The sequence below is a fragment of the Pogona vitticeps genome, chromosome 6 (genome assembly GCF_051106095.1).
Source record: "Pogona vitticeps strain Pit_001003342236 chromosome 6, PviZW2.1, whole genome shotgun sequence".
NCBI lineage: Eukaryota > Metazoa > Chordata > Lepidosauria > Squamata > Agamidae > Pogona > Pogona vitticeps.
In genome coordinates, this window is record NC_135788.1 from 87,233,670 (window position 1) to 87,257,639 (window position 23,970).

The 23,970-nt window shown below is 40.6% G+C and overlaps 1 protein-coding gene across 6 annotated transcripts in view; it reads left to right on the forward strand.

Annotated features, from left to right (window-relative positions):
* Positions 1–18,745, forward strand: part of GJC1 (gap junction protein gamma 1) — a 42,121-nt gene extending 23,376 nt beyond the window's left edge. For 5 of the 6 annotated variants that reach the window (XM_020798040.3, XM_073004132.2, XM_020798042.3 and 2 more), the window contains one exon: positions 17,139–18,745. In XM_020798040.3, coding sequence (XP_020653699.2) covers positions 17,158–18,336 — 1,179 coding nt within the window. In that variant the 5' untranslated portion in view covers positions 17,139–17,157 and the 3' untranslated portion in view covers positions 18,337–18,745. Of the gene's footprint in view, positions 1–12,418; positions 13,764–17,138 lie in introns of those variants that run through there. The other variant, XM_078377789.1, reaches the window with a different exon arrangement.
* The last annotated feature ends 5,225 nt before the right edge of the window (positions 18,746–23,970 follow it).

The following is a 23,970-nucleotide window of genomic DNA, read 5'->3' on the forward strand; positions in this document are numbered from 1 at the left end:
AGTTCAGCCTGTGTGTTTATTTTAGAATTTTTTTCTGTTAAGAAGAGACATAATATCTCTGCAGACTCAAATTCACAGTTTTAACCTGCAAAACCAGGAATCTGTAATGACATCTTCTAGATGGCAAAATTACCCAAAATAATCTTACAGAAGCCTCTGAGAGAGCATAACATTAGGAATGCAATGAATAAATTAATTGAATCCATTTCAATTTTTTTTAGAAGATTGAATATGCATTCACTACATAATTAATAACTAATCCTTATTTCATGATGAAAACCATTTGGAATATAATGTATATTAAATAGAAAATCTTAGATTTTTTTTCTCAAAAAAAATCAATTAAAGTAAAAAAAATCTGATTTAAATAAAAAACACTAACTTTTTTTAAAAAATGATTTTTAATTTTTAAAAAGAATCCATTGTTTTTATCTAGCCTGCTGCAGATGAGAGAAATACTCCATTGTGTCTCAAGAAATACCAATCTAAAGATGACTAGACATAATGTTTAGTGGTAAGACTCACATAGAATATTTGTGTGCTATTCCTGAGCACTTTATGGATATTACCTTTGGTGTTTTTCTCTCTCTTATTTAATCTTAGAATAAGATGTAAAGATCATGACATGAATAGACTTCACTTTTCTTATGAGGCATTCAGAGAAAGAACTGCTGATTGTTTTCAGATACTCTTAATATATACGTTTTTCCTGGATTTCTAGGCAGCAATATTTGTCTCTGGAAAGTGATCAAGTCTTTTGAACCTGAGACAACTCTGAATTTCAGATGGCGATTGAAGCTCCCCAACTGATCCACAAATATTTTTTTATCAGGTTGTGCTTGGCGCAGGTTTGACCATGATGATTGCAGAGTAACAGTGTAGAAGAGGCTGAACATTTTTTACACACCAAACTTTGTAAGCTTGGTAATTTTACCACCTTCCAACTGTCTTGCCTCATGCCAAGACAAGTGTTCATTTTATGTGTCTGCATCTCCCTCTTACCATAGACAAGATGCTTTCCGCTCCAGGTGACAGACAAAGATATGCTAAGCCAACTGTTTGCTACTAGGAATGTGTTCTTTATTCTGGAAGCTTTGTTCTGGCATTGTGTAACTACAACCTCCTGCCAGAAGGTACAAGATTTGCAGGAAGGGTGTCTACCTGTCTTTTCAGAAATAAACCACTTCTCTCTTGTTTTGCACAACAGACAAAACATCTTGCAGGCTGTAATTTGTGCAGATGTGAGGAATGGTGCAGTTAGGCGGGATGAAAAAGATGACAGGGCTCCTGCACCTTTAATAAATATATGGAGGGGGAAGTTTCAGGAAACGTAACATACTTCCAAAGCTACCCCTGCTGACATTTCCGCTAAGAAACAACAATTAAAAGGAGAGGAAACCTGTCCTATTTTTCCATAGGTCATTCCAGGTGCCGCTCAGATCTCCGTTCCCATGCGTTCCAGACGTTCATTTACTTAAATATAATTGCTTCCTGCCCATGGGCTCTTACAGAGCTCCTAAGGAGGTTTAAAAATACCCAATTTCTCCTCCAAGTTTGTTGTGGTCACAACCAGGTGCTAAGAGATCTGTTGTTCTAGTCAATTCATGCTTCCCCAAGAGATGATGGGTCTACCCGTTTAGCCTTTCCTTGAACATTTCAAACAGTGTATCTTTGAAAGTTGAGAGACTTTCAGCACCTGGGCGTACAGTGGTGCCTCGCTTAGCGACGTTAATCCGTGCAGGAAAAAACATCGCTAAGCGATTTCATCGCTAAGTGAGTTTTAAAAGCCCATAGAAACACATTAAAACGCGTTTAATGCGTTCCTATGGGCTTAAAAACTCACCTTATGTGAAAATCCTCCATAGGGGTAGCCATTTTCAGTGCCTCTAAAGCAAGGCAACACAGCGGGTGGCCATTTTGGAACCGCCGATCAGCTGTGGGAAAATGGGAGCACTCCCCGCACCCATCCCAAAGGCCCCGCCGATCAGCTGTGCTGCGAGAGGTGGAGAGAGAGAGAGATGAAGCACAGCTGATCGGCGGGGGTTTGCAATGATGGCGGGGAAGTGCTTCCCCGCGATCATTGCAAAGTGAATTTTCCCCATAGGGGGCATCGCAAAGCGATTGCTCTTGCGATGGCAAAAAGTCCATTGCAAAGCGATTTCATCGTAAAACGGAGCGATCACTATGCAAGGCACCACTGTATTGGTGGCCTATTCCTCTCGCTGCCCTCAGTGAAATATTCTTCATTGGGAGAAAAATAATGGGGGAGGCCATAGAAAAACATATGCTTTGATGATGTTTTTGTATGAGCTGTTTCACACTAAGCACTTGTTATATGAGTACATCCTAGTAAGAGCCCCTAGTTTTATGTAGCTTGAAGAAAGTTGGTTTTCTCATACCTTTTAGGACACTGATATGTTACAAATAGTTTAACATAGGTATGTGTCTGCATATATAACAGTGAAAATGAAAGCTGGACTAGTAAATTTTATTATCTTAATTTGCAAGTCTCATGTGGTGTTCCTGGTCATGGAAGACACCCTGTGTGAAAAGCAGCCCTCCTGAACCTGGGCATCACATTTGTCTGGATGTGTTCTCGCAGCCCTAGCTGCATGACCTCTTGAAAAGGCTGCAGGGTTATGTGTTGTGTTGTTTCTGCTACTGTCATGTTCATTCACACTTCACATTTAATCATAGGTGAAAAATGTGCTCTTTTGCTTGACATTATTGCTGTTTTCCAAGCCATGTGCTTCAAGCATAATTTGAACTCTTTCTGCTCACAGTTTCAGATTAAAAAAAGAAAAAGGAAAAAAAAAACCAGGTCTATCCCCAAATAGGCTTCAGCCAACCCAGTCCTTGTTATTCATTACTCAGTCCTTGAAATGACTAAAGGCTGTGACGACATGGTCAAATACTGTGGGATTCGCTCTGCTTATAAAATGGGTGAATTTGAAGTATTTTTTTTAATAGCCAAATGCTGCAAAGGCTGATTCAAATCAGTCCAGCCCTTTTTGCTCCCCAAACAGCTTTGTTTTCCCCCTGCCTCAAAGGGCTTCTACTTTTTCAAGTCAGAAGAATTCAAACGGACTTTTCCCTATGTAGTTAGTAGTGATACATTCTTGTAAAGACAGGGGTTATGTCTCTAGGCGGTGTTTTGGTGATGTAGGCTGTTGGGGCGTGATGTTCAGGTCTGGAGGAGCAGGCCCCTTCATTCTTTCCTCTTCTCTGATTGCCCTCTGAATTTTTAATATATTTTAGTATTTATTATTTCCCACATTTGTGCCCCATAAAAGGATTGACAGAGGCGGGAGCAGAGAAGGAAAGATTGGCAGAAGTGGGACACTTCCTCCAGTCCCAAGAAAGGAAAGAGGGTTGCGAGCTAGAATATGAAGTGCATCATCACATCCAGTATGAATGGTGAACTCCTAAATCAGTTTGCAGCCCCTACATGAGCACTAACTGTGATTTCAGATGTGATACAGGCTGCAAATCAAATCAGAGCCTGTATTTCCAGTGTAAAAGTGAAGACTGATGTTAATGTTTAAAAGTTTTGCAGCCAGTTTGAACATGCTTGTGGAAACACACCTTGTTTTGCTCCACAGTGAACTTTGAAAAACTGGTCATGAGGACTTTCATCACAGTTTTAGGTTGAGCTGAAGAAATTCTGTCTGTAGGGTGGATGTCATTTAAATCAAATTTATTTAATTCAAAAGAATTTAAAAAATCAGAATTTTTGATGATTTAAATTTAAAAATGATTTTTAAAATTTAAATCAATTTAATTTTTTAAAAATAATTTATTTTTATCCATCCTGGTAAATGGTTTTTATTATCCAGCACCTGTGACATTTCTAGTGCTGCCATCCTCTCCAGTTTCTGGAGCAATTTTGCGACTATGCGTGATGTCTGAAAATTTAATTTGATAAGATGAAAGAAGATTGTATGTATACTCTGCACAGTTTTATTTCGAAGAATGTCTGGGCATGGGTAAAGCACGGCTGAATCAGCATTCTTGATATGTATATGTGGAAAATCAGGAGACATCCTAGTTGGATCATCTTCTGTGGCCATTGTACCAATGACTACCTTCACTATTAGGGTAGACTGTAATCCTCTGCTTAGAGATGGTGCTGCATCTTTGTGCAAAGCTAAGCATGCTGCCCTTGTAGTTATTTTTATTACAAGTCAGATAATATGGTGAATATTCCTAAATTGAAGGTCACTTGGTGTGTTTAGAGGGCATCGAATGATTCTTCTGGACTGAAGTGAAAGCCATGCACATTTTTTTTGTTACAATCAATGTGGATGGATTTGTTGAAAGAGCAAAGGCAACTAAGTTGACATCTAATTTTTTTTGACGGCAAAAATTGTCCCCTGGATTTATAGTGACTTCCCTTCCTTCCCCGAGATATTTTGATATCTTGATTTTTGTGCGGAAGAGATATCATGTTTAATAATTTCTCAAGTGCTTTTAAACTATTGCGGAATAGATGCGAAGGGGGATCAGCCATGTCTTGTTAAAATGCCCAGACTAGGCAGGCAGAGCAAAGGCTTCTTGTCAAACAAACCATTTCTTGAGGAGTCGTCTCCAAATGAATGTTGACGTTAGTAGCTTTTTTTTGAACTCATCTTGTGTTTGCGGCATGTCATATGAGATGGGCAAGGCGCATATTGAATCACCCATTATTCGGAAAACATTTCCAAAAACAATAGGGGTTGTTGTGGTTTGGAAAATATATATCAGAATTCTCGCCAAACTGTTATATGAGAACCCAAAGATAATGTTATTAATATAGCAGTCTTCTTTTGAATTAAAATTTAAGGGTACGGTTTTGGTAATGTGGACTGGAAATTATTTGGGCCCTTTCAGAACACGGAGGTACATGCTTTGTGTTCAAGTTACAGTATGCTTTCTAAGTGATTAGTCTGAAATTACAACTCTTTGCTTGCTTTTTAAATGGAGGCATTGGTGCAAGTCATACTCATTTTATTGCTGCGTTTTCTTCATGCTGCTTCTGTCTTTTTATAGTACTCAGAAAATATGATCTTAAAGCAGAATGGGGAGGGGGGAAATAACTTAAAAGACTGCAATGTGGTCATCTACAGGGCATGCCAGAATTTGGGGAACTGCCAAAGGATGACAGATTAATAAAACAGGTAGGGGAAAAAAGATTCAGATAAAATAGCCTTGAATGGCAAACCAAACCAGACGTATTTAGATATCTGCTTATTAAAATTATTAATAGAGTACTTTGACATAAATGGTGTAACAGTTACATATGTTATGCATTTAAGATGTCTAGGTTCTGCACACCCAGCCCCCAATAATAGTCCCTAATGTTCAGCATTCAGACTGTGATGTTTGGAAACTGTATTTTTCAACCACATCTGCAGGAACAATGAAATCCTTTCCTTTCCTCCAAGCTACTGTCAGCTCTGTAAAGGGAGCTTCCAAGCTTCTATTCTATGGATAATGGCCAGTTTTATGAGCAGAGGGGAATTTTCATTGGGACCATTGGAGAAGAGTTAAGTCCCTCTTGCCCCATTCATACTGGACTCCTGAGAATGATCGCACTACAAAGAGAAAGAGCTGTTTAGAAGAAAAAACTAGGAATGGTAAATACAGTCACATGTTTTAACACCTTGCCCAGTTTGTCGTATGTTAGCCAGTGAACGGGGTAATGGTGGGGTTGAGGCATTTCAGTCTCCAGTGTCACTGGATGAATTTTGAACTGCATTTTGTTAACATCTGTTAACATTTGTAGTAATGATTCCAAGGTGCATTTCATTTAAATCAAATTTCTTTAAATCAAGATTTAAATCATGACTCAGAAAGACCCCGTGTGATTGTGTGATTTCCCCACCCCCACAAACACACTGCAGATGGAGACAGCAGCCCTGAAATTAAAAGGCGCCTTCTTCTTGGGAGGAAAGCGATGACAAATCTTGACAGCATCTCGAAAAGCAGAGACATCACCTTGCCAACAAAAGTCCGAATAGTCAAAGCTATGGTTTTTCCTGTCGTGATGTATGGAAGTGAGAGCTGGACCATAAAGAAAGCAGACCGCCGAAGAATTGATGCCTTTGAATTGTGGTGCTGGAGGAGGCTCTTGAGAATCCCCTGGACTGCAAGGAGAACAAACCTATCCGTTCTAAAGGAAATCAACCCTGAATGCTCACTTGAAGGACAGATCCTGAAGCTGAGGCTCCAGTACTTTGGCCATCTCATGAGAAGAAAAGAGTCCTTGGAAAAAACCTTGATGTTAGGAAGGTGTGATGGCAAGAGGAGAAGGGGACGACCGAGGATGAGATGGCTGGACAGTGTCTGCGAAGCAACCAACATGAACCTGACACAACTCCGGGAGGCAGTAGAAGACAGGAGGGCCTGGCGTGCTCTGGTCCATGGGGTCACGAAGAGTCGGACACGACTAAACGACTAAACACACACAAACACACACACACACTCCAGACTCCACTTGCTATAAGCTGAATACCTCTTTTTCAACATATCCATTTGGCATAGTGTCATCATCCAAATTTATTTCATCTTCAGCGATCCATTGCTGATTTGACACTTTTAGGGTCTGAAAATGGGCATTTTCAGAAAGAGAGGGAGGACCTCAAAGTTGCAAGGGAAAATAACTAGGGTTGCCACTTAAAGAGAATAAGCATCATTCAAGGGAACAATTGTAGGGAATCCTCAGGATTTTAACAGAGCTTCCAGTATTTATCATAGGGTGGGGTGGAGTGGGGTGGGGGCAACCTCCAGGAATTACTTCAGTCAGAGTTGGAAAGTCTGGCTAATCTGGTCTGTTATTTCTCATCTCTGTATGTTCAGTATATATCTCTGCAAAGACAGACTCGGTTTTAAAAGTGCATTTTTTTCTGATGATGTCTACTAGAAGTAGTACTAGGATGACACAGAAATATAAACCTACATAATCTAAATACTGGCAGAAGGCTATAGAACTTCATAAATTGAGATCTCACTCCCAGAGCTGTTGGACCCTGTTTACAAAACTTTCAGATTATATTGGCCAAAATTCTCTTGCTTAGTGTAGTAAATCACACTAGAGTAGGCCCATTGAACCAGTGGAGATGTAATGAGTCAACGTTTCTGTAAATTCAGTTGATTGAAATGTGCCTACTCTACCTGCAGTTTACTGTAGCCTAGTAAAGCATAGTTAGAGTAGGACTGTTTGAATCAATGGAATTTATGGAGGAGTTCACTTACTAAATCCCAGTTGATTCAGTGGGCCTACTCTAGTGCACTAAGCAACAGGATTTCAGCCAATGTCTCATAATATGTAATTAAAATTTATAATACTTATTCTGTAATCTGTGAAACCTTTAAATTAGAATGGTCATTACACAGAGTCACTTTAGCAATAAAAATATTAAGGACTCTAAATGTTAAACGTAGATTTAAATAAAAATAATTCATTAATTTTATTCACCCTTGACAAATCTCAGAGCTCCTCTACCTATTGTTAAGTATAATTTAATGCACTCTTATGGCACACAGGCAGTTCCTTTCTCACTCATTTGAGCTGGTCTGAGAACACAGTTTGGAAATGTGGTTCATTACAGAATTGGAATTTTTCACAGTCATTAAATTTAGTAGGAATTTTCAAACTGCTTATAAACAATTGCAATTTAAATGCCCCACTGAATTAAGTTGCTTAATTACAAATACTGTAAGTATGCAAGGGATACTTAGTGGGAGAAACCTGTGTTCTGCTTTTAAATCCAAATTGTTGCCCAAGCTGTTTTAAACAAAGGTGTTATGATAGAAGATGTTCTGATACAGGATCATAAACTTCCTATGTGATGTTTGGTTTGATGCTTGTGACCTTCCAGATGTTGTAGTCCAGTCTCCCTTGGTCCAAACTAATTTGGCTCATCATAAAGAATGATGTGCATTGTAGTCCAGCCTCTGCAGGCCATAGCTTTCTTTTCCTTCTCCTAAGTGGCCAGATACCATGCCTTCATAATCATGGTCAGCATCCAGTTACTTCTGTAGTAATGACAGATGGCATTTTAATGAATAACAGTGTAGGTCTGTGCATGTCTGCTTATAAAACCCAATTCAATGCACTGATGCTTACTCAGGTAAAGATTTCAGTCTTCAGTATTAAATATTAAGGTCCTTAGAGAGACAGATATATAGTAGTTAAATATGAATACCTAACCCCACATCCCCTCTCTTTTTGTTGCAGCATAGAGCATCTAAATCAATGTATTGTGAAAATAAAGTGACACTGTGCTTAGCATACATAGACAGCCTGAATGAATCTAATTGAATTTACGAGACATAATCGGATGTGCCCACTACTGGAATTTCTCTCTTGAGTGCATTCATCATTAGTAATTGCTTGTTTATTAACTCTGTAAAATGCTCCGGCCAGCTTCTTCCTTTCTACCACTACCATAATGTGGAGTGTGTTTATTTTCTGATTTTACCTGTCTGTATCAAAAGGCCAAGAGTAAATGATGTCGCTTTATGTCATTTGATCTTCACACAACAACTTTGGGCAGGAGCTTATGCTGCATTTTACAGAGAACTAAGGCTAACATTTTTGCTTCCTTATATGATCAAGTCTATCTTTTGGGTATGCATATGGCTCCTCTGAATAACGGCTAGACACTCTGCTTACCTCATATTTAGAAGATGTTCTCCTTAAATTGATGAAAGTTGTTTGTTTGTTCTAGCATGTGTTTTTACATATCTTGTGATTTTGCATTCCACAGTGATTTGTTTTGTGAAAAGCATGTGCAAAAATTTGCAAGTCTGATTCCTCAGTCAGATTGTTGTTGTTTAGTCATTTAGTCGTGTCCGACTCTTCGTGATCCCATGGACCAGAGCACGCCAGGCCCTCTTGTCTTCCACTGTCTCCTGGACTTGGGTCAAATTCATGTTGGTTGCTTCAATGACACTGTCCAACCATCTTGTCCTCCGTCGTCCCCTTCTCCTCTTGCCTTCACACTTTCCTAACATCAGGGTCTTTTCCAGGGAGTCTTCTCTTCTCATGAGATGGCCAAAGTATTGGAGCCTCAGCTTCAGGATCTGTCCTTCCAGTGAGCACTCAGGGTTGATTTCTTTCAGAATGGATAAGTTTGTTCTCCTTGCAGTCCAGGGGACTCTCAAGAGCCTCCTCCAGCACCACACTTCAAAAGCATCAGTTATTCGGCGGTCAACTTTCTTTATGGTCCAGCTGTAGTGTTCACCCTTATTATGTTAAGTAGTCATGCATTATTCATGTTGTAGGCTAATATTGCTAAGAAGCGGAGCCTAGAGATATGTTAAAAAAGGCGGAGTCAGAGAGAGTCAGTCAGCCAGAGAGTCAGAGTGACAGAGAGAAGAGAGATCAGAGTGGAGAGATAGAGTGTGGTATTTGGGAGATCTGAGGGGTGATTAGAGTGAAGAGTGAATAAGAACTGTTATAACAAATAGAAGGTTGAGATTGATGATAAATAAACCTGTAGAAGTTACCTATGATTAATAATCAAACATCTGTAAACAATAAACAAGTTTTATTTAAAAGACAGTGAAGTTTGGATCTTTATCTTCATCCTATGATTTAGTGATCAACTGGTGGCAGCGGGTAAAAAAGGAGTACAGTATTAGTTTGCCTTCATGTGCTCTGTGTTTGGAGAGTCAGGCAGGGGCGCAAGCGAATGCCACACCAGCTCTCACTTCCATACATCTCTACAGGAAAAATCATAGCTTTGACTATGCGTACCTTTGTTGGCAAGGTAATGTCTCTGCTTCTTAAGATGCTGTCTAGGTTTGTCATCGCTTTCCTCCCAAGAAGCAGGTGTTTTTTAATTTCGTGGCTGCTGTCACCATCTGCAGTGATCAAGGAGCCCAAGAAAGTAAAATCTGTCGCTGCCTCCATATCTTCCCCTTCTATTTGCCAGGAGGTGATGGGACCAGTGACCATGATCTTAGTTTCTTTTATGTTGAGGTTCAGACCATTTTTTGCGCTCTCCCCTTTCACCCTCATTAAGAGGTTCTTTAATTCCTCCTGACTTTCTGCCATCAGAGTGGTATCATCTGCATATCGGAGGTTGTTGATATTTCTTCCGGCAATCTTAATTCGGGTTTGGGATTCCTCCAGTCCTTTCGCGTGAGGTATTCTGCATATAAGTTAAATAAGCCAGGGGACAATGTACAGCCTTGTTGTACTCCTTTCCCAATTTTGAACCAATCAGTTGTTCCATATCCAGTTCTAATTGTTGCTTCCTGTCCCATGTATAGGTTTCTCAGAAGGTAGATAAGGTAGTCAGGCACTCCTATTTCTTTAAGGACTTGCCATAGTTTGCTGTGGTCAGTCAGATAGCTCTGTGGAAATAGTGTCATTGAGGAATAGTATGTCAGTTGCAGGAAACTTTTAGTTTGCTCCTCAGTTTTACTTGTTCAAGCTCCATCCAGGATATTTCCTTATACTGTACTTATCCTGCTTCATATAAGAGTCGTGTCGTGTTTGTTTGCTTCTGATACAACGAAGGGTATTTTCCCTCTGGGTAGCAGATGTTTCACTTCTGTAGTTTTCAGTACAATATTAAATCTTCCCGACCATATTTTGTTGCTAGCTGTCCTTTGGTTACAGCCTGAAATTGTGGACAGCTTTACCCAAATCTCAACTTTTGATGAGCAGTCTTAATTCAAGAGTCTAAAAATCAGCTGCTAGAGACTGAACCAGAGAAGAGGTTTATGTAGGAAATTAGCATATCAAGAGGAAAGGCTAAGCTGGACTCTTTTCTGACAGGCTAGCTTTCTCCATTCAAGGTGTCTTACCCCCACATCAGAGAGCATTCAAACATGATGCACAAAAATAAAATGGTTTATTCCATCACCATAGTCTTTGATAATTGTATAAATAGGTTCTCCATTTTCCTCTGGAGATTGATGACCTTTGAATAGAAGTGCTGCAAAGTGTTGGACTGTAAAACACATGCAGCTGAGCCAAAAACCAGCTGCGTATGGAGGACAGTGTTGTTTACTCTGACTTCCTCTTGTCCTCAGAGAAGCCTTTGCCATTCTCATTGGTAATATGAAATACAGTACAGTGGTGCCTCGCATAACAAGCGCACCGTTTACCGATGAATCCGCATACCGATGTTTCTTCGCATTGCGATGGGGGAACAGCTGTTCGGCGGTTCCAAAATGGCTGCCGGAACACCCAAAATGGCTGCCGGAACACCCAAAGTGGCCGCCGGAACACCCAAATGGCTGCCGGAACACCCAAAATGGCCGCCGGAACACCCAAAATGGCCGCTGGAACACCCAAAATGGCCGCCGGAACACCCAAAATGGCCGCGGCCGTATGGGGAAACATCGCAGAACAGTGAGTTTCGGGCCCATTTGGAACGCATTAAACGTTCCGTATAGCGATGTTTCCCCATAGCGGGGCACCACTGTAATGACAAATAAAATAAAGGGAATTAAGTTCCTTTGTTTAGCTTTTCTTTGGTGCCCCATAGTAGCTAAGTGACTGAAGTATACATCAAGAAATCCCTGATTTGAATCTCTCATGGGTAGGCAGCTTTTAGTATCTCCCAGTTGTTCCTTTTCAATTGTAATCCTACTTAAAGTAGACTCATTAACATCAGTGGGACCTAAGTTAGAGGGCTATTTACCCCACAATTCGTGTTGGATTTGGCACAGATAAAATAAAAATTTTAAAAATTGTGATTATAGAATGTAAAGCTTAGTGCAATGAAAAGTGGGGGTCATTTTTCATTCAGCTGCCAGGGGGTAGCTTATTCTGGACTGATTAGCTGCCATTGCTTTTTTTTTTTTTGTTCCTGACATGTGTGAATGCCTGATCCAAAGCAAAAAAAAGGTGGCCATGAGGTGTCAGTGGGCATGCTATTACATCAGCACCCCTTAGCTGAATGTCTCTTGTCTCCTTGCTTCCAAACAATTTTTCATTTTTTAAAAAATTGTACTTGCCAAGGCTAGTCCTATGCTTGATAAATGATATGTTGCTTTGGAATTTTTATAAAAAATGAAAGTGAGGAGGAAGGGAAAGGGTGGCCCTGGTGAAAATTAATGATCAGCAAAGTTGGCTGCAGCAATTTCATCCATGGGGACCAACAGGGACCTGGTTTGAACTAGTTTTCCCCCACTGTGTAGTCACAGTTATGATTAATAACACTAATTAATTTCAGTGGCCATATTCTAGGTAGGTGTTGTCTTTCCTGGACCTGCTACTGATCAACCTGGCAGGTGGTAATTTCATGAAGTTGTTTCTTCTTCTTCTTCTTCTTCTTCTACTACTACTACTACTACTACTACTACTACTACTACTACTACTACTACTACTACTACTACTACTACTACTACTACTACTATTCATTAGTGTTAATTCAGTGGTGCTTGTAGAGAGGATGGAACAGTCAGTGTTGCCCAGGGGATGCCCGAATGTGTTCACGTTTCTCAAGATTCTTGAGGGAGGCTCCTTCCATGCCCCCTTTCCATGAGGCAAGTCAGACCCAAACAATTTCCAGTGTTTAAAATGCACTGGATTTTAGCCCAATGTAAATTCCATGTAGAATAGCAGCTGACTTTATTTTTCAAGTGTTATAACTTTGTACATGCATATGTATGCGTCCTGTACTGTCCATATGGGTGAGGTGGCTTATCTTTCTGGGAAGGCACATCGTTTTACCATTCTCTTTATTTTTTAAATCAGTATTTGTGTTTAAATGCTTTTTCATTAGTCTGAGTATTACAAGCTAAACGTATTTTGCCATTGGTGAGCTTTAAACATTAATTTTACAAACATTAAATAATAATCATGTTCCGTCAAGTTAATTTTCAAGGTTTTCCAGGTAAAGAATACACAGAAGTAGTTTACCATTCCTTTCTCCTTGGGATTGTGCAGCTTGCCCAGGACTACACAGGCTTTACAAAATTAACATGCTGCTAAAATGGTGCCAGATTAGCATAAAGTGCATATACATGTCCGTAAACTTAACTTCTTGTAATTTAATTGCAGGTCTCAAAAGTGTGTCTCGGTATAGCAATGCCAGATTGATCTGTGCTGGGGGAGACTGCCTTGCTGTTCTGTCCATATCCCAAAATTTGGTTGTCTAAAATCTCAGTAGAGATGAAAGAGCCATGGGGAAAAATGCGAGAGCAGGGTGGATAAAAATGAATGACTTTTAAAACCACAATGATCTAAATCACAATTTAAATTTTTAAAAAAATCATTTTAAACAATTTAAATCATCAAAATTTGATTTTTTAAAAAAATGTAAATCATGATTTAAATCAGTTTAATTTAAGTCAAATCTACCCTGCATGGGAAGCAAACAATTTGAGGATGACTTCCTCATTTTCATAAATGTGATTGAATAAAGTCTGGAACACCAGAGCTAGAATGTAGCATTGGAAATACTGGAGACATCTTTAAAGGACTATATCATTTATTGACATTCAGGCCTAGCCCTTTACCTCACCCTTGCAAAATAATTATAATAGCAGCGGCAGCAGCAACCTTCTTCACAAGACTGTTATAACCATAAGGTTTACAATTATGTACATAAAGCATTTGGAACACATAATGCAACATACAATATAAATCATCATTATAGCTGGGATTGATCTACATTTTACCTCCCTCCACTCAGATGATGCCACTGTCTTAAAACCTCTTGCATGATGGAAGACTTACCAAGCTCTTCTGTAGTTGATTAATGTACCTCCAGATGCCCTTCTGGTTCCTGCTGGAAGATGGAAGAGAAGGAAGAAAGGTGAAGAAGAATGGTTGACTGCTTCTTTTTAGTGTTTTCTCAAAACCATTTCCCTCCCCCCGTCATTATTTGCAGTGGGAGGGAAATTATTTATACCAACTCTAGTGTAGAGCTAATTCTCTTAGAGAGAAACTCTAAGACCAAAATAAAAAACACTTGTAGATTTTACATTTTGCCATTTAAGGAGGAAATAATTTTAAATATCCCTTGTGGTAAAAAACTAAAAGAGTTAAGAGAACACGAGGCCCTTGGGGAGAACCCTTAGGAGGAGGGTCCCCCTGGCCCTAGGCAGCTTATGTTCCAGCTGAAATAGTCTTGGAAGGCAGAAAGGACTTTCTCCCACACATAAAACTTTTCTTCCTAATAAGGCTTGTTAGCTTGTCTTCTGCAAGAGGCTTTATGTCCTCATTTTTAAAACAAGAACTGCGATTTAGCTTTTGACACACTTAGTGATTTGCCTCAATGGTGGTAGCTAAACAGTTGTTCTGTGTAGAGCAGCAATTTCATTCTCAATACGGGATTCTGGCACAAACAAGGAAACATCCATACGCTTTTTAAAATACGAAGCCGGGGACCCATTGAGCATGTTTTTGGCTTAATGTTTGAACCAGCTCTTATGATTTGTCTCATGGAGTAGTAGTACAGTATTCTGCTTAGTAACTCAGCCATTGCTTCTTGAATATTCTGGGCACTTGGTCTTTGAGTAAGTGGCACACTTGTGCACATTTCTCCTATAAATAAATATGATTATGCAGTACAAAAGTCATAAGATTCTAGGTTATATTCCTAGAGATTATGAAAACTCTTAATTAAAAACCTCTAATGAATAAACTATACTTTCCCGTTGAGTTGCATAAGTTTAAGCAGGACAGTTTTGATGATACATGGATTTTTTTTCAATTAAAAAATTTAAAAGTATTCTAATAAAAGATATAAATATTTCAATAAATAAATATTCAATAGATACTGTGCCTCTATTCATCTTGAGGAAGTGGTCTGAGAAAGGTGGGTCTCAAATGTTGCGAAACCTCTGTTGTTGTTGGCCAGGCGGCCCCTAGTTCAATAACAGCAGCCTGGCTAGCCCCCCTCTCCTGGCATGGCAGCTCCACGTGGCAGCTGGGGAGGGTATGGGGCATGCTGTCCAGTTAATACAATAAATTCATCTGTTCTATATATAAATGTGTGTGTGTGTCTGTGTGTGTGAATCAACTGTTTATGCTTTACAGTTATGGTTTTGGAGGCATAAGAGTTACACTCAGATTTTGAAGTACACGCATGTCCAGTGGCCCTAAACCCCAGCACTGTTGAAGGGAGAAGTGTAACTTGTTTAAAATACTTACAACAACTGATTGGTATGCATGCTTTTTCAGGAAATATGTGAATAAAGAAAACAGGAGCAGAATTCAAATCTGCCTTCTTTCTCTTCCCTTTGAAATAAATCAGTCTGTACTTTGTCAGATTCGTGTTTCTGCTTGTGGGTGCCCAAGGCATCTGGCTGCCAGCTATTAGGAACAAAACTGGAATAGACAGACTTTTGATCTAATCCAGAAAAGCAGTCCTTATATAAAAGATTGCATTGAAATGCCGAATCTGTTTAGGTTATACTCTATATAGGTATTCCGTTGAGAAAGAAAGAAAACAAGAGACAGAATAAGCCCTCAGTTTATATATATACAGTATATATATTACCATTTCGTCTGTAGGGCAAATCAGGTGAGAGTACATACATTTGTGATTGGCTATCCTGTGTCTTTACATTTTGAAACATGGCCATTTGTGGGCTGAATTCTCAGTGGAACCGCAGTGTCTGGGACAGTTCGAGCTAACAGTTTGTGACAAATCATAATGGAAATCTCCGGAGCCAGAATGATCATTTCCCCTATACATGTTTTTCTAAATGTTAACACCCCCTCCCATGTTGTGATTCTGACTTTGAAAAGCCCTTCACTGCATGATAACTTAGAGATGGAACATCCATGAGCTCCATCGTCTTTGTTCTGGTCATGCATTAATAATATGAACATGTGCAAAAACACTCAAATTGACATAATTTCCTTACAGTGGTGCATTGCTAGACGATGATAATCCGTTCCACTGAAATCGCTGTTTAGCAAAATCATTGTCTAGAAAAGCATTTCCCCATTGGAATGCATTGAAACCTGTTTAATGCATTCCAATGGGGAAGAATCGTCGTTGTCTAGCGAAGATCGGCCATAGGAAAGCTGCTTTGCGAACCGCTGATCAGCTGTTTAAATCACTGTCTTGCGAAGCTTAGGTCCCAAAAACACCTGTTTGCGAGCGCGGAGGGAGCTGTCAAAATTGTCGTCTAGCGAAAATCGGTTTGCGAAGCAGGGACCAAACATTGTCCAGCGAAATTCCCCCATAGGAATCACTGTTTTGCGAATTGCTATAGCGATCGCAAAAAGCCAATATCTAGCGAAAAAACTGTCATGCAGGGTAACTAGCGAGGCACCACTGTATTTGTCTGTCCCTTAAGAGTACGTATAACATGAGCCACCAATGAAGCATAGCACAGGAGTTAATTTCAAAATGCCACTTGGCGGTAGTGTTCTTTTGGAAATCAAGCATTTCCCTTTACCAAGTGTAATGATTTTTTTCCTTGACTGCTCTTTAGGTATTGGTAGAAATTTAGAGAGTGAAATTACAATCCTAAATTAATTTAGCTGGATTCTCCAAGAATGTTTTTATTTTGAGACTATATAGCTTTAGCCATGAGAATTTAATAGAGGTCCAGATAGAGGTGGAAGGTTATTGAACCCAGAAGGAGGAAAGCCATAGCTAAAGCAACCCCGACAGGTGGTTGTCCAATCTTTACTTAACAACCTTTAGTGAAGGAAAATCTACAACCTCCCTAGGCGGTCTGTTTTCCTTTCGAAAAGGTCATACTGTCAGAAGGTTCTTCCTAATGTTTAGTGGAAACTGCTCTCATCATTTAGATCCATCACTTGAAGTCTTACCTTCTAGAGCTGGAGAAAATAAGTATCTTTCTCTTTTTTAAAAAACCCACATATACCTGTTTTCATTGTGCTGTAATCTGCCTTGAGTGCTGGTTTTGGAAAAAACATGGATGATGATAATAACAATATTTTTTCAGTGGGGTAAGAGGCTGCCATGGGTAAAAGGGGCAGGGGAAATCTGTTTCTAGCAGCCTAATTGTATACACCTCAGTCTGAACTGAATACAGTTTCACTGTGTCTTTCAGGCATGACAGGAGAAGCTGTGTGTTTGTGTGTTAACACGCATTTGTCACATTTGTTATAGGCCAGCAAACTGGCAAGTGATTAAGACATGTTTGCTTTGTTTGTATCAATATATTCAAAGTCATACTCTCTCTCTCCCTTTTTCTCCCCTTAGATAATAGTCTTTGACCACCATGAGTTGGAGTTTCCTGACACGTCTATTAGAGGAAATCCACAACCACTCCACGTTTGTTGGGAAAATCTGGCTGACGGTGCTGATCGTATTCCGCATTGTCCTCACTGCCGTGGGAGGAGAATCTATCTATTACGATGAGCAAAGCAAATTTGTATGTAACACGGAACAGCCAGGTTGTGAGAACGTTTGCTATGATGCTTTTGCCCCCCTCTCCCACGTGCGTTTCTGGGTTTTCCAGATCATCCTAGTCTCTACACCCTCAGTGATGTACCTGGGCTATGCCATTCACAAAATTGCCCGGATGGTAGAACACGGTGATCCAGAGAGGAAGTTTCGAAGCAAGCCTTTCCCAATGCGCTGGAAACAACACCGGGGCTTAGAAGAGGCAGAGGATGACCATGAGGAAGATCCAATGATGTACCCAGAGATTGAGGTGGAGAGTGAGCGAGAGCAGAAGGAGAATCCAGCCCCAACCAAAAAGCATGATGGCAGGAGGCGAATTCGAGAGGATGGGCTCATGAAGATCTATATATTACAACTCCTAAGTAGGACCATGTTTGAAATTGGCTTCCTTATCGGCCAGTATTTCCTCTACGGGTTTGAAGTCAGCCCTAAATTTATTTGTAGCAGACTGCCATGCCCGCACAAAATAGACTGCTTCATTTCGAGGCCCACAGAAAAAACCATCTTCCTGCTCATCATGTATGGTGTGAGTTGTTTGTGTTTACTGCTGAACATCTGGGAAATGCTTCACTTAGGATTTGGCACCATCCGGGACACACTGAACAATAAGCGGAAAGAGCTGGAGGAGTCGGGGACCTATAATTATCCCTTTACTTGGAATACACCATCCGCTCCTCCAGGCTACAACATTGCAGTAAAGCCTGACCAGATACAGTACACGGAACTAACTAATGCCAAAATAGCCTACAAGCAAAATAAGGCCAACATTGCACAAGAACAGCAATATGGGAGCAACGAAGAAAACATTCCCACCGAGCTGGAGAACCTCCAGCGAGAAATCAAAGTCGCTCAGGAACGTTTAGACCTCGCCATCCAGGCTTACAATAACCAGAACAACCCTGCCTGTTCCAAGGAGAAGAAGCCGAAAGGCAGCTCCAACAAAAGCAGCGCAAGTAGCAAATCAGGGGATGGGAAAACATCCGTCTGGATTTGATGCTGCTCACCTGGGATTTATTGGCTGACTGTTTTCCCTTGCAGGTGATAGTTTGTGATCACGACCAAACTTGTTGTATGAGGACTTTCACTGGACAAAAAATTTGGGTTTTGTTTAAATTCAGGGATATTGGAGACTGCTGAATAAGAGACTCCAAAATGGTGACCGTCGTTTATGCTCACCACATTCTGATGTTCCAGAACGTGTATACTTGTTTCTTCCAAGACAGGGGAAGACCCAGCTATATTGATTTTTTTTTTAAAAAAAAACACAGACACAATCATTCTTGTTGAACGGTTTATGCTGTATGTACAGTATTATGGTACATTTTATTATGCACATTTTTTTGTATTTGTATATTGGATATCTCAGTTATACTTTTTTCTATTAAAAGGAACAAAATAGGCAACTCTGGTAGGTTTTTTTTCCTACTGTACATTCATAACATTGAGTGTTCTTGAAGTGTAAATTATGGAGCAGCATCCTTCCCACAAACACATAAAACCAAAGCTAGAGAGTAATTCCTTCAGGTGTCCTAGGAATGGGTAGAATGCTCACTATTTCAGATAAAATGGTAGTTACCATGCATTTCAGAATGGCTTTTGGCACATCATCTCAGAGGCACAGATGTTTCAGGTCTCAAAATATTTCTAGATCTGTAAGTGTTCCTTATGAAGAAGCAGGGGGAGGGAATGAGCCAAACAACTAGGACAAAGTTTTTCACATAATTTATAGTTTATGACAATTTTTTAATATATTGGGGTATTTCACACTAGTTCTTCTGTCTTATAATCGTATAACTGCAGAGCTAGAAAGGCCTCTATGGATCGAGTCCAGCTGCTGCCAAGGAGGCCCATGGGGAATCGAAATCCCAGCCTCTGGCTCCACAGCCAAAGACCTAAACCACCGAGCTATCCCCCTTTGATGTTTCTAGATTAAGCAAAGATTAAACCAAGCAGAGAATCCATTTCAATAAAACTGCTCATCCCCCATAAAAAGGACACCCTTCCTTTAAAGTAACAACTGTCACTGCAAACAAGCCATCAATTTTAACACATTTCCGCAATGCCCAATGAGAAGACATCAGTCCCCCTGGAGTGGTGTTCTGCATAAATAAAAAGTCAAAAAAAATGCAGCATTACCTATGTCGAGCTTATTCTTTGTTGGTCCGCTAAGTATCTTCACTGCCATTCTGTGTGTAGAGAAGCAGGACATTGTTTGGAAGTATGTGCTCTAAACTGTTGAAAACTACATTGATGTAATTGTAGGTAGACCCTGCTGACCAGATAACACAAAAGGAAATCTAAATGGTGAATTTGGTGACCCTTTAGCTTGATCCCACAGGGCTTTCCTCGGGGCATGTCAGTACAATATGATGAATCAAATTTCATTGATTTTGCAAAACTTGGCAGTAGGGAAGGGTTTAACCATACATTTTAACAGTTAACAGCCAACATCCTATGGTGCAGATCCACCTCTGCAGCAAGAAGTGGCAGATTGAAGACTTCTCTATTTGGTTGTAGGGTACATACGTACATACATGTGACAATGTTGTTTGCCCCTGAAATTGAAAAAAGAAGAATCTGTGACAATCTGATAAAGGCATCATTCCCATTGTACAGACAACTTGCACAACGGAATTTTGCCCACAGTTTCTTTCCATTATCCTGTGACACATAAGCTCTTCAGACATGAGAGCAGCTTGGACTGAGCACAGATCATAAGAGTTTCAGAGACCTAATGATGCAACCTTGACTTTATTGCATTACTTGTCAGTTCCACCAGTCTTACTGCTTCCTCCCATTCCATTGTAGTTCTTGGATAAAGACATTTTTGTGGGATTGGAAGCGCTGCAAAAAGCTGAAACAACTGTTTAACCAGAGACCATAGTGGTTCAGAGGGATGCTCCACCCTAGTATGAATATTTTGTGTAAGGACGGCAGTACTGAATCTTCACTGGATTTCTGAAATGTGGTGGCCTTGTTCGAAAGTTTGTTTGGAGTTGCTGAAGGAAAGGGGTGTTTCTAATTAAAAAAATTCTCCCCTTGCTCAAGGCAGATACAGAATCTGGAATGGGGTGAGTGCAAATGTGTTCACTTCTTATTTCGTCAGGAGACCAGTCAGGCTTTGGCATTCAACTTTGTTTTATAATTAGACAACAGAGAATGCAATGTTTATTGCCTTTGGTGATTCCTTTTTGGCAAGGCTAAACGAGAACAGAGAGAAGCAGTTGATGCTGTGTACTTATGAATTCAGGCCTCTGCGGCTCAGCACTCCTCCCTGTTTTTCTGGTGGTATCACTGTGAGGCTACATTTCACAGACCTATTCTATTATTTCCCCTAAGGTGCGAAAGTCGGGCTGCAAGGCTGAAATTCCAACTTTCATCTCTTCCGAAATGTCATATTTCCCTTTTGAAACATGAATAACTCAAGGCAGTTCACAGTATATGAATCTGACATGGTGGGAGGGAACACGGACAGAGCAATTTCAATTCATCATTTTAATATATTCTGTAAAACAAACTGTAGTCTAAAACCTCAACTATTTCAAGCCTTCTTTTGAGTGAGGCATCTCTTGCCTGGCCTTTCAGATACTAAAACTGTAGCGGTTTCATATAAGGGAAGTCAGATGTAAGGCTCTGGTGGGGATCTCTTGGGAGGGAGCGTTACAACTATTTATTCCCTTACAGAGGTGGTATAAAGGAGCAGGCTTGGTATAGATAAGTAGCCTGCCCAGTGGTGCATGCTTTTGGTAAGAGAGCAGCTAAACAAATTGTCTGTGATTTGTTTATTTTTATATTGAAACTTTGCTAGAGCTGGTTTTTGCCTGTTTCCCTCCTGACAATTAACCCTAAAACAAACTCTGGATCATTTGTCTTCTTGGAAGAGGAAAGTGTGACAGCTCTCTTGGGGCATATTTCCATGTTGCAGTAAAAACCTGTAGTCTTAGATCCACAGTTTGTTTTGATTTGTTTAGATGCTGTTATTGAAGCAGGGGAGATCAGCCAGCCTCCACTTCAATGGCTTGTCTTTAGCAAGCCAGAATTTTCTTGCATTCAGGCAAATCGCGATGTCCAAATGTAGCCAGAAAGTTCATAGGATATTGCCTTATCTGAAAAAGCATTCAGACTCATGTGCAGAGACTCCTGAATAATTTTAAACAGTTGTGATAATATTAGACTCCACTGTGTGACTATCTTTTTTGTTCCTGTAAAGAGCAAAAGAGGGAAATGAATGGAACAAATCTGTAAACTGGACATCCTGTAAACTTTTATGGTCCCAATCCCCCCAAAAGTGCAAATGCAACATGACTAGCACCGTTTATGAACAGGCTGCTAGCATGGTGTATCTTGGTGCAGTCTGATTTTTTTAATTCAGTGGCAAGTGGCAAATACACAGCCACAGACATACACAGACATCAAGGGACCACTGTACATGGAGAGATGTGGGTGCAACCTCTGTCTGCAGATCCGTATCCATAGTTATTATTTTGGGGGGTTGTATCCACATCTATTTTTGAAACATCTGTTTCACACACGTGATGGTTTCTGCTGCAGATTTATATGCTGAGAATGATTTCATGTGCAAAACCTTTAGCTGCAAGCAAAATGATTGCTAGATTGAAGCACATACTTCATCCAACCTAGAAGTATAGTGGTTTTCAAACTGTTCTTCATGGTCTCTGTGAATGCACACAGAGGGGTTATTCTCTGCCTGTGCAAAAGTTCTCGGAAGATTCTAGAACTTTATCACATATTTGCTAGGACCACTCCCTCTGAGTGCATGCTCTGCCTGTGCCGTAAGGCTCCTGAGTTCCTTTTTGCTGCTGCTGAGGTAGTCTTTTTCCTTATTTTCTTCTCGACCTCGCCATTTTGTTTTGACCTCTTTGATGTCCCCTCTCCTCTCCTGGTTCATGAGTTACAAAAAAACAACCCCAAGATTCATCAATAGACATTTAGATACATTTCATCCTCATCATTTTATGGCCCCTGTGGGCCCCTTCAAAAGGTGCGCTATGTGCCCTAACAAATTTCCCCTCTCAGATGGCCACAATCATGTGTCTTTGTTTGGAGGAACAGCATCAAACTCACTCATACCAGGCCTGAAATTTCATCTCCAATAGCTTCACTCCTTCCTTTGACAACAATCCTTTCAACTACCCACCAGTTCGTATTCAATGGATCCGACACTGGCTACACAGCCTCAGGGACGAGATTCCATCCCACTGTAATCTCTGACCTGGCACCGAGGCTGTTACCCAAACCTGCTAAATCTAAATCTGCCTCCGCGACCACCCTCAACATCGACCTCGAGATTGGGTTCAACCATGAACCTCATCTGCTCCTCTAACTCCACCTTCCCCTCCAAAACATATGAAAAAGTTTTCCTTGGACCTGGAGGGATGAAAGGCATGCAGGCATACCACTGACCCCAAGAGGATATTGGGAACAGATACCTCGCCCATTAGGGCTAAGGTGACTGTGGGGAGAGACCCTTTACCCTCCCTGATATCAGAGGAGACTCCCCAGAATCTGGTATGTATGGACTCTCCATCGGAAAATGAGGAGGACCCACTCCCACCATATGGCCATGCACAACTCCTGTTTTTAGGCACCTGACTGGGGTGATACATCTTCAGAGGCGACTACAGTCGTGCCCTGCTTAATGATTATCCCGTATAACAACGAACCCACTTCACAACGATGTTTTTGTGATCGCAAAATGATGTTTTAATGGGTTTTTTTCACTTTGCGATGATTGGTTCCCAAAGCAGGGAACCGATTCTTCGCATTACGACGATCAAAACAGCTGATCGTTGGGTTTTCAAAATGGCCGCCGGCTGCTCAAAATGGCTCCCCGCTGTTTTTAGGAGGCATTTTTCACTTAACAGGCACCCGAAAATGGCCACCGTATGGAGGATCTTCGCTGGACGAGCAGGTATTCAGCCCATTGGAACGCATTGAACGGTTTTCAATGCATTTCAATGGGCTTTTTTATTTCGCTTGATGTTTTTGCTCTACAGCGATTTCGCTGGAACGAATTAACGTCGTCAAGCGAGGCACCACTGTACTGCCTTGCAGTCCATGCATTCAAAGTCCTGTATCTCTGGGACATTCACCAATGGGCCAGCACTCTGAATCCCCTAATGAAGGGCTCAAGACGCCCCTCCGACTTGGAAATGCTCTGCCAAGGCTCATCATACCTCGAGCCAGTGCAGTACTGAAATGGGTTACATCCAGGCCCAGCAGAGCTATGAGCAACGTGCACGCTATGCCCAACACTGACACAATCAACCACGCTATCTCATTATGTATGACCCATCTGACATACTATGAGCCTGAGCCACCGCACCATCGGTATTATTGCTAGCCTTGATTTTAAGGCTTTTTGGAAATTTGAACTAAATTCTGGCAGAGGATTGGACACAGATGAGTCAGCGTACAACACGTTTTTATTGAGAAAACGAAGTATGCCAAAACAGACAGGTAGGGCTCCTTTCATAAAGAGTGAGAAGACTTCAAAAATACATTGATCAGGTAGATTTATTTTTTTATTTATTTATTGTATTTATATCCCACCTATCTGGTTGGGTCAGGACCACTCTAGGCGGCTAACAGCATAAAAATAATACAA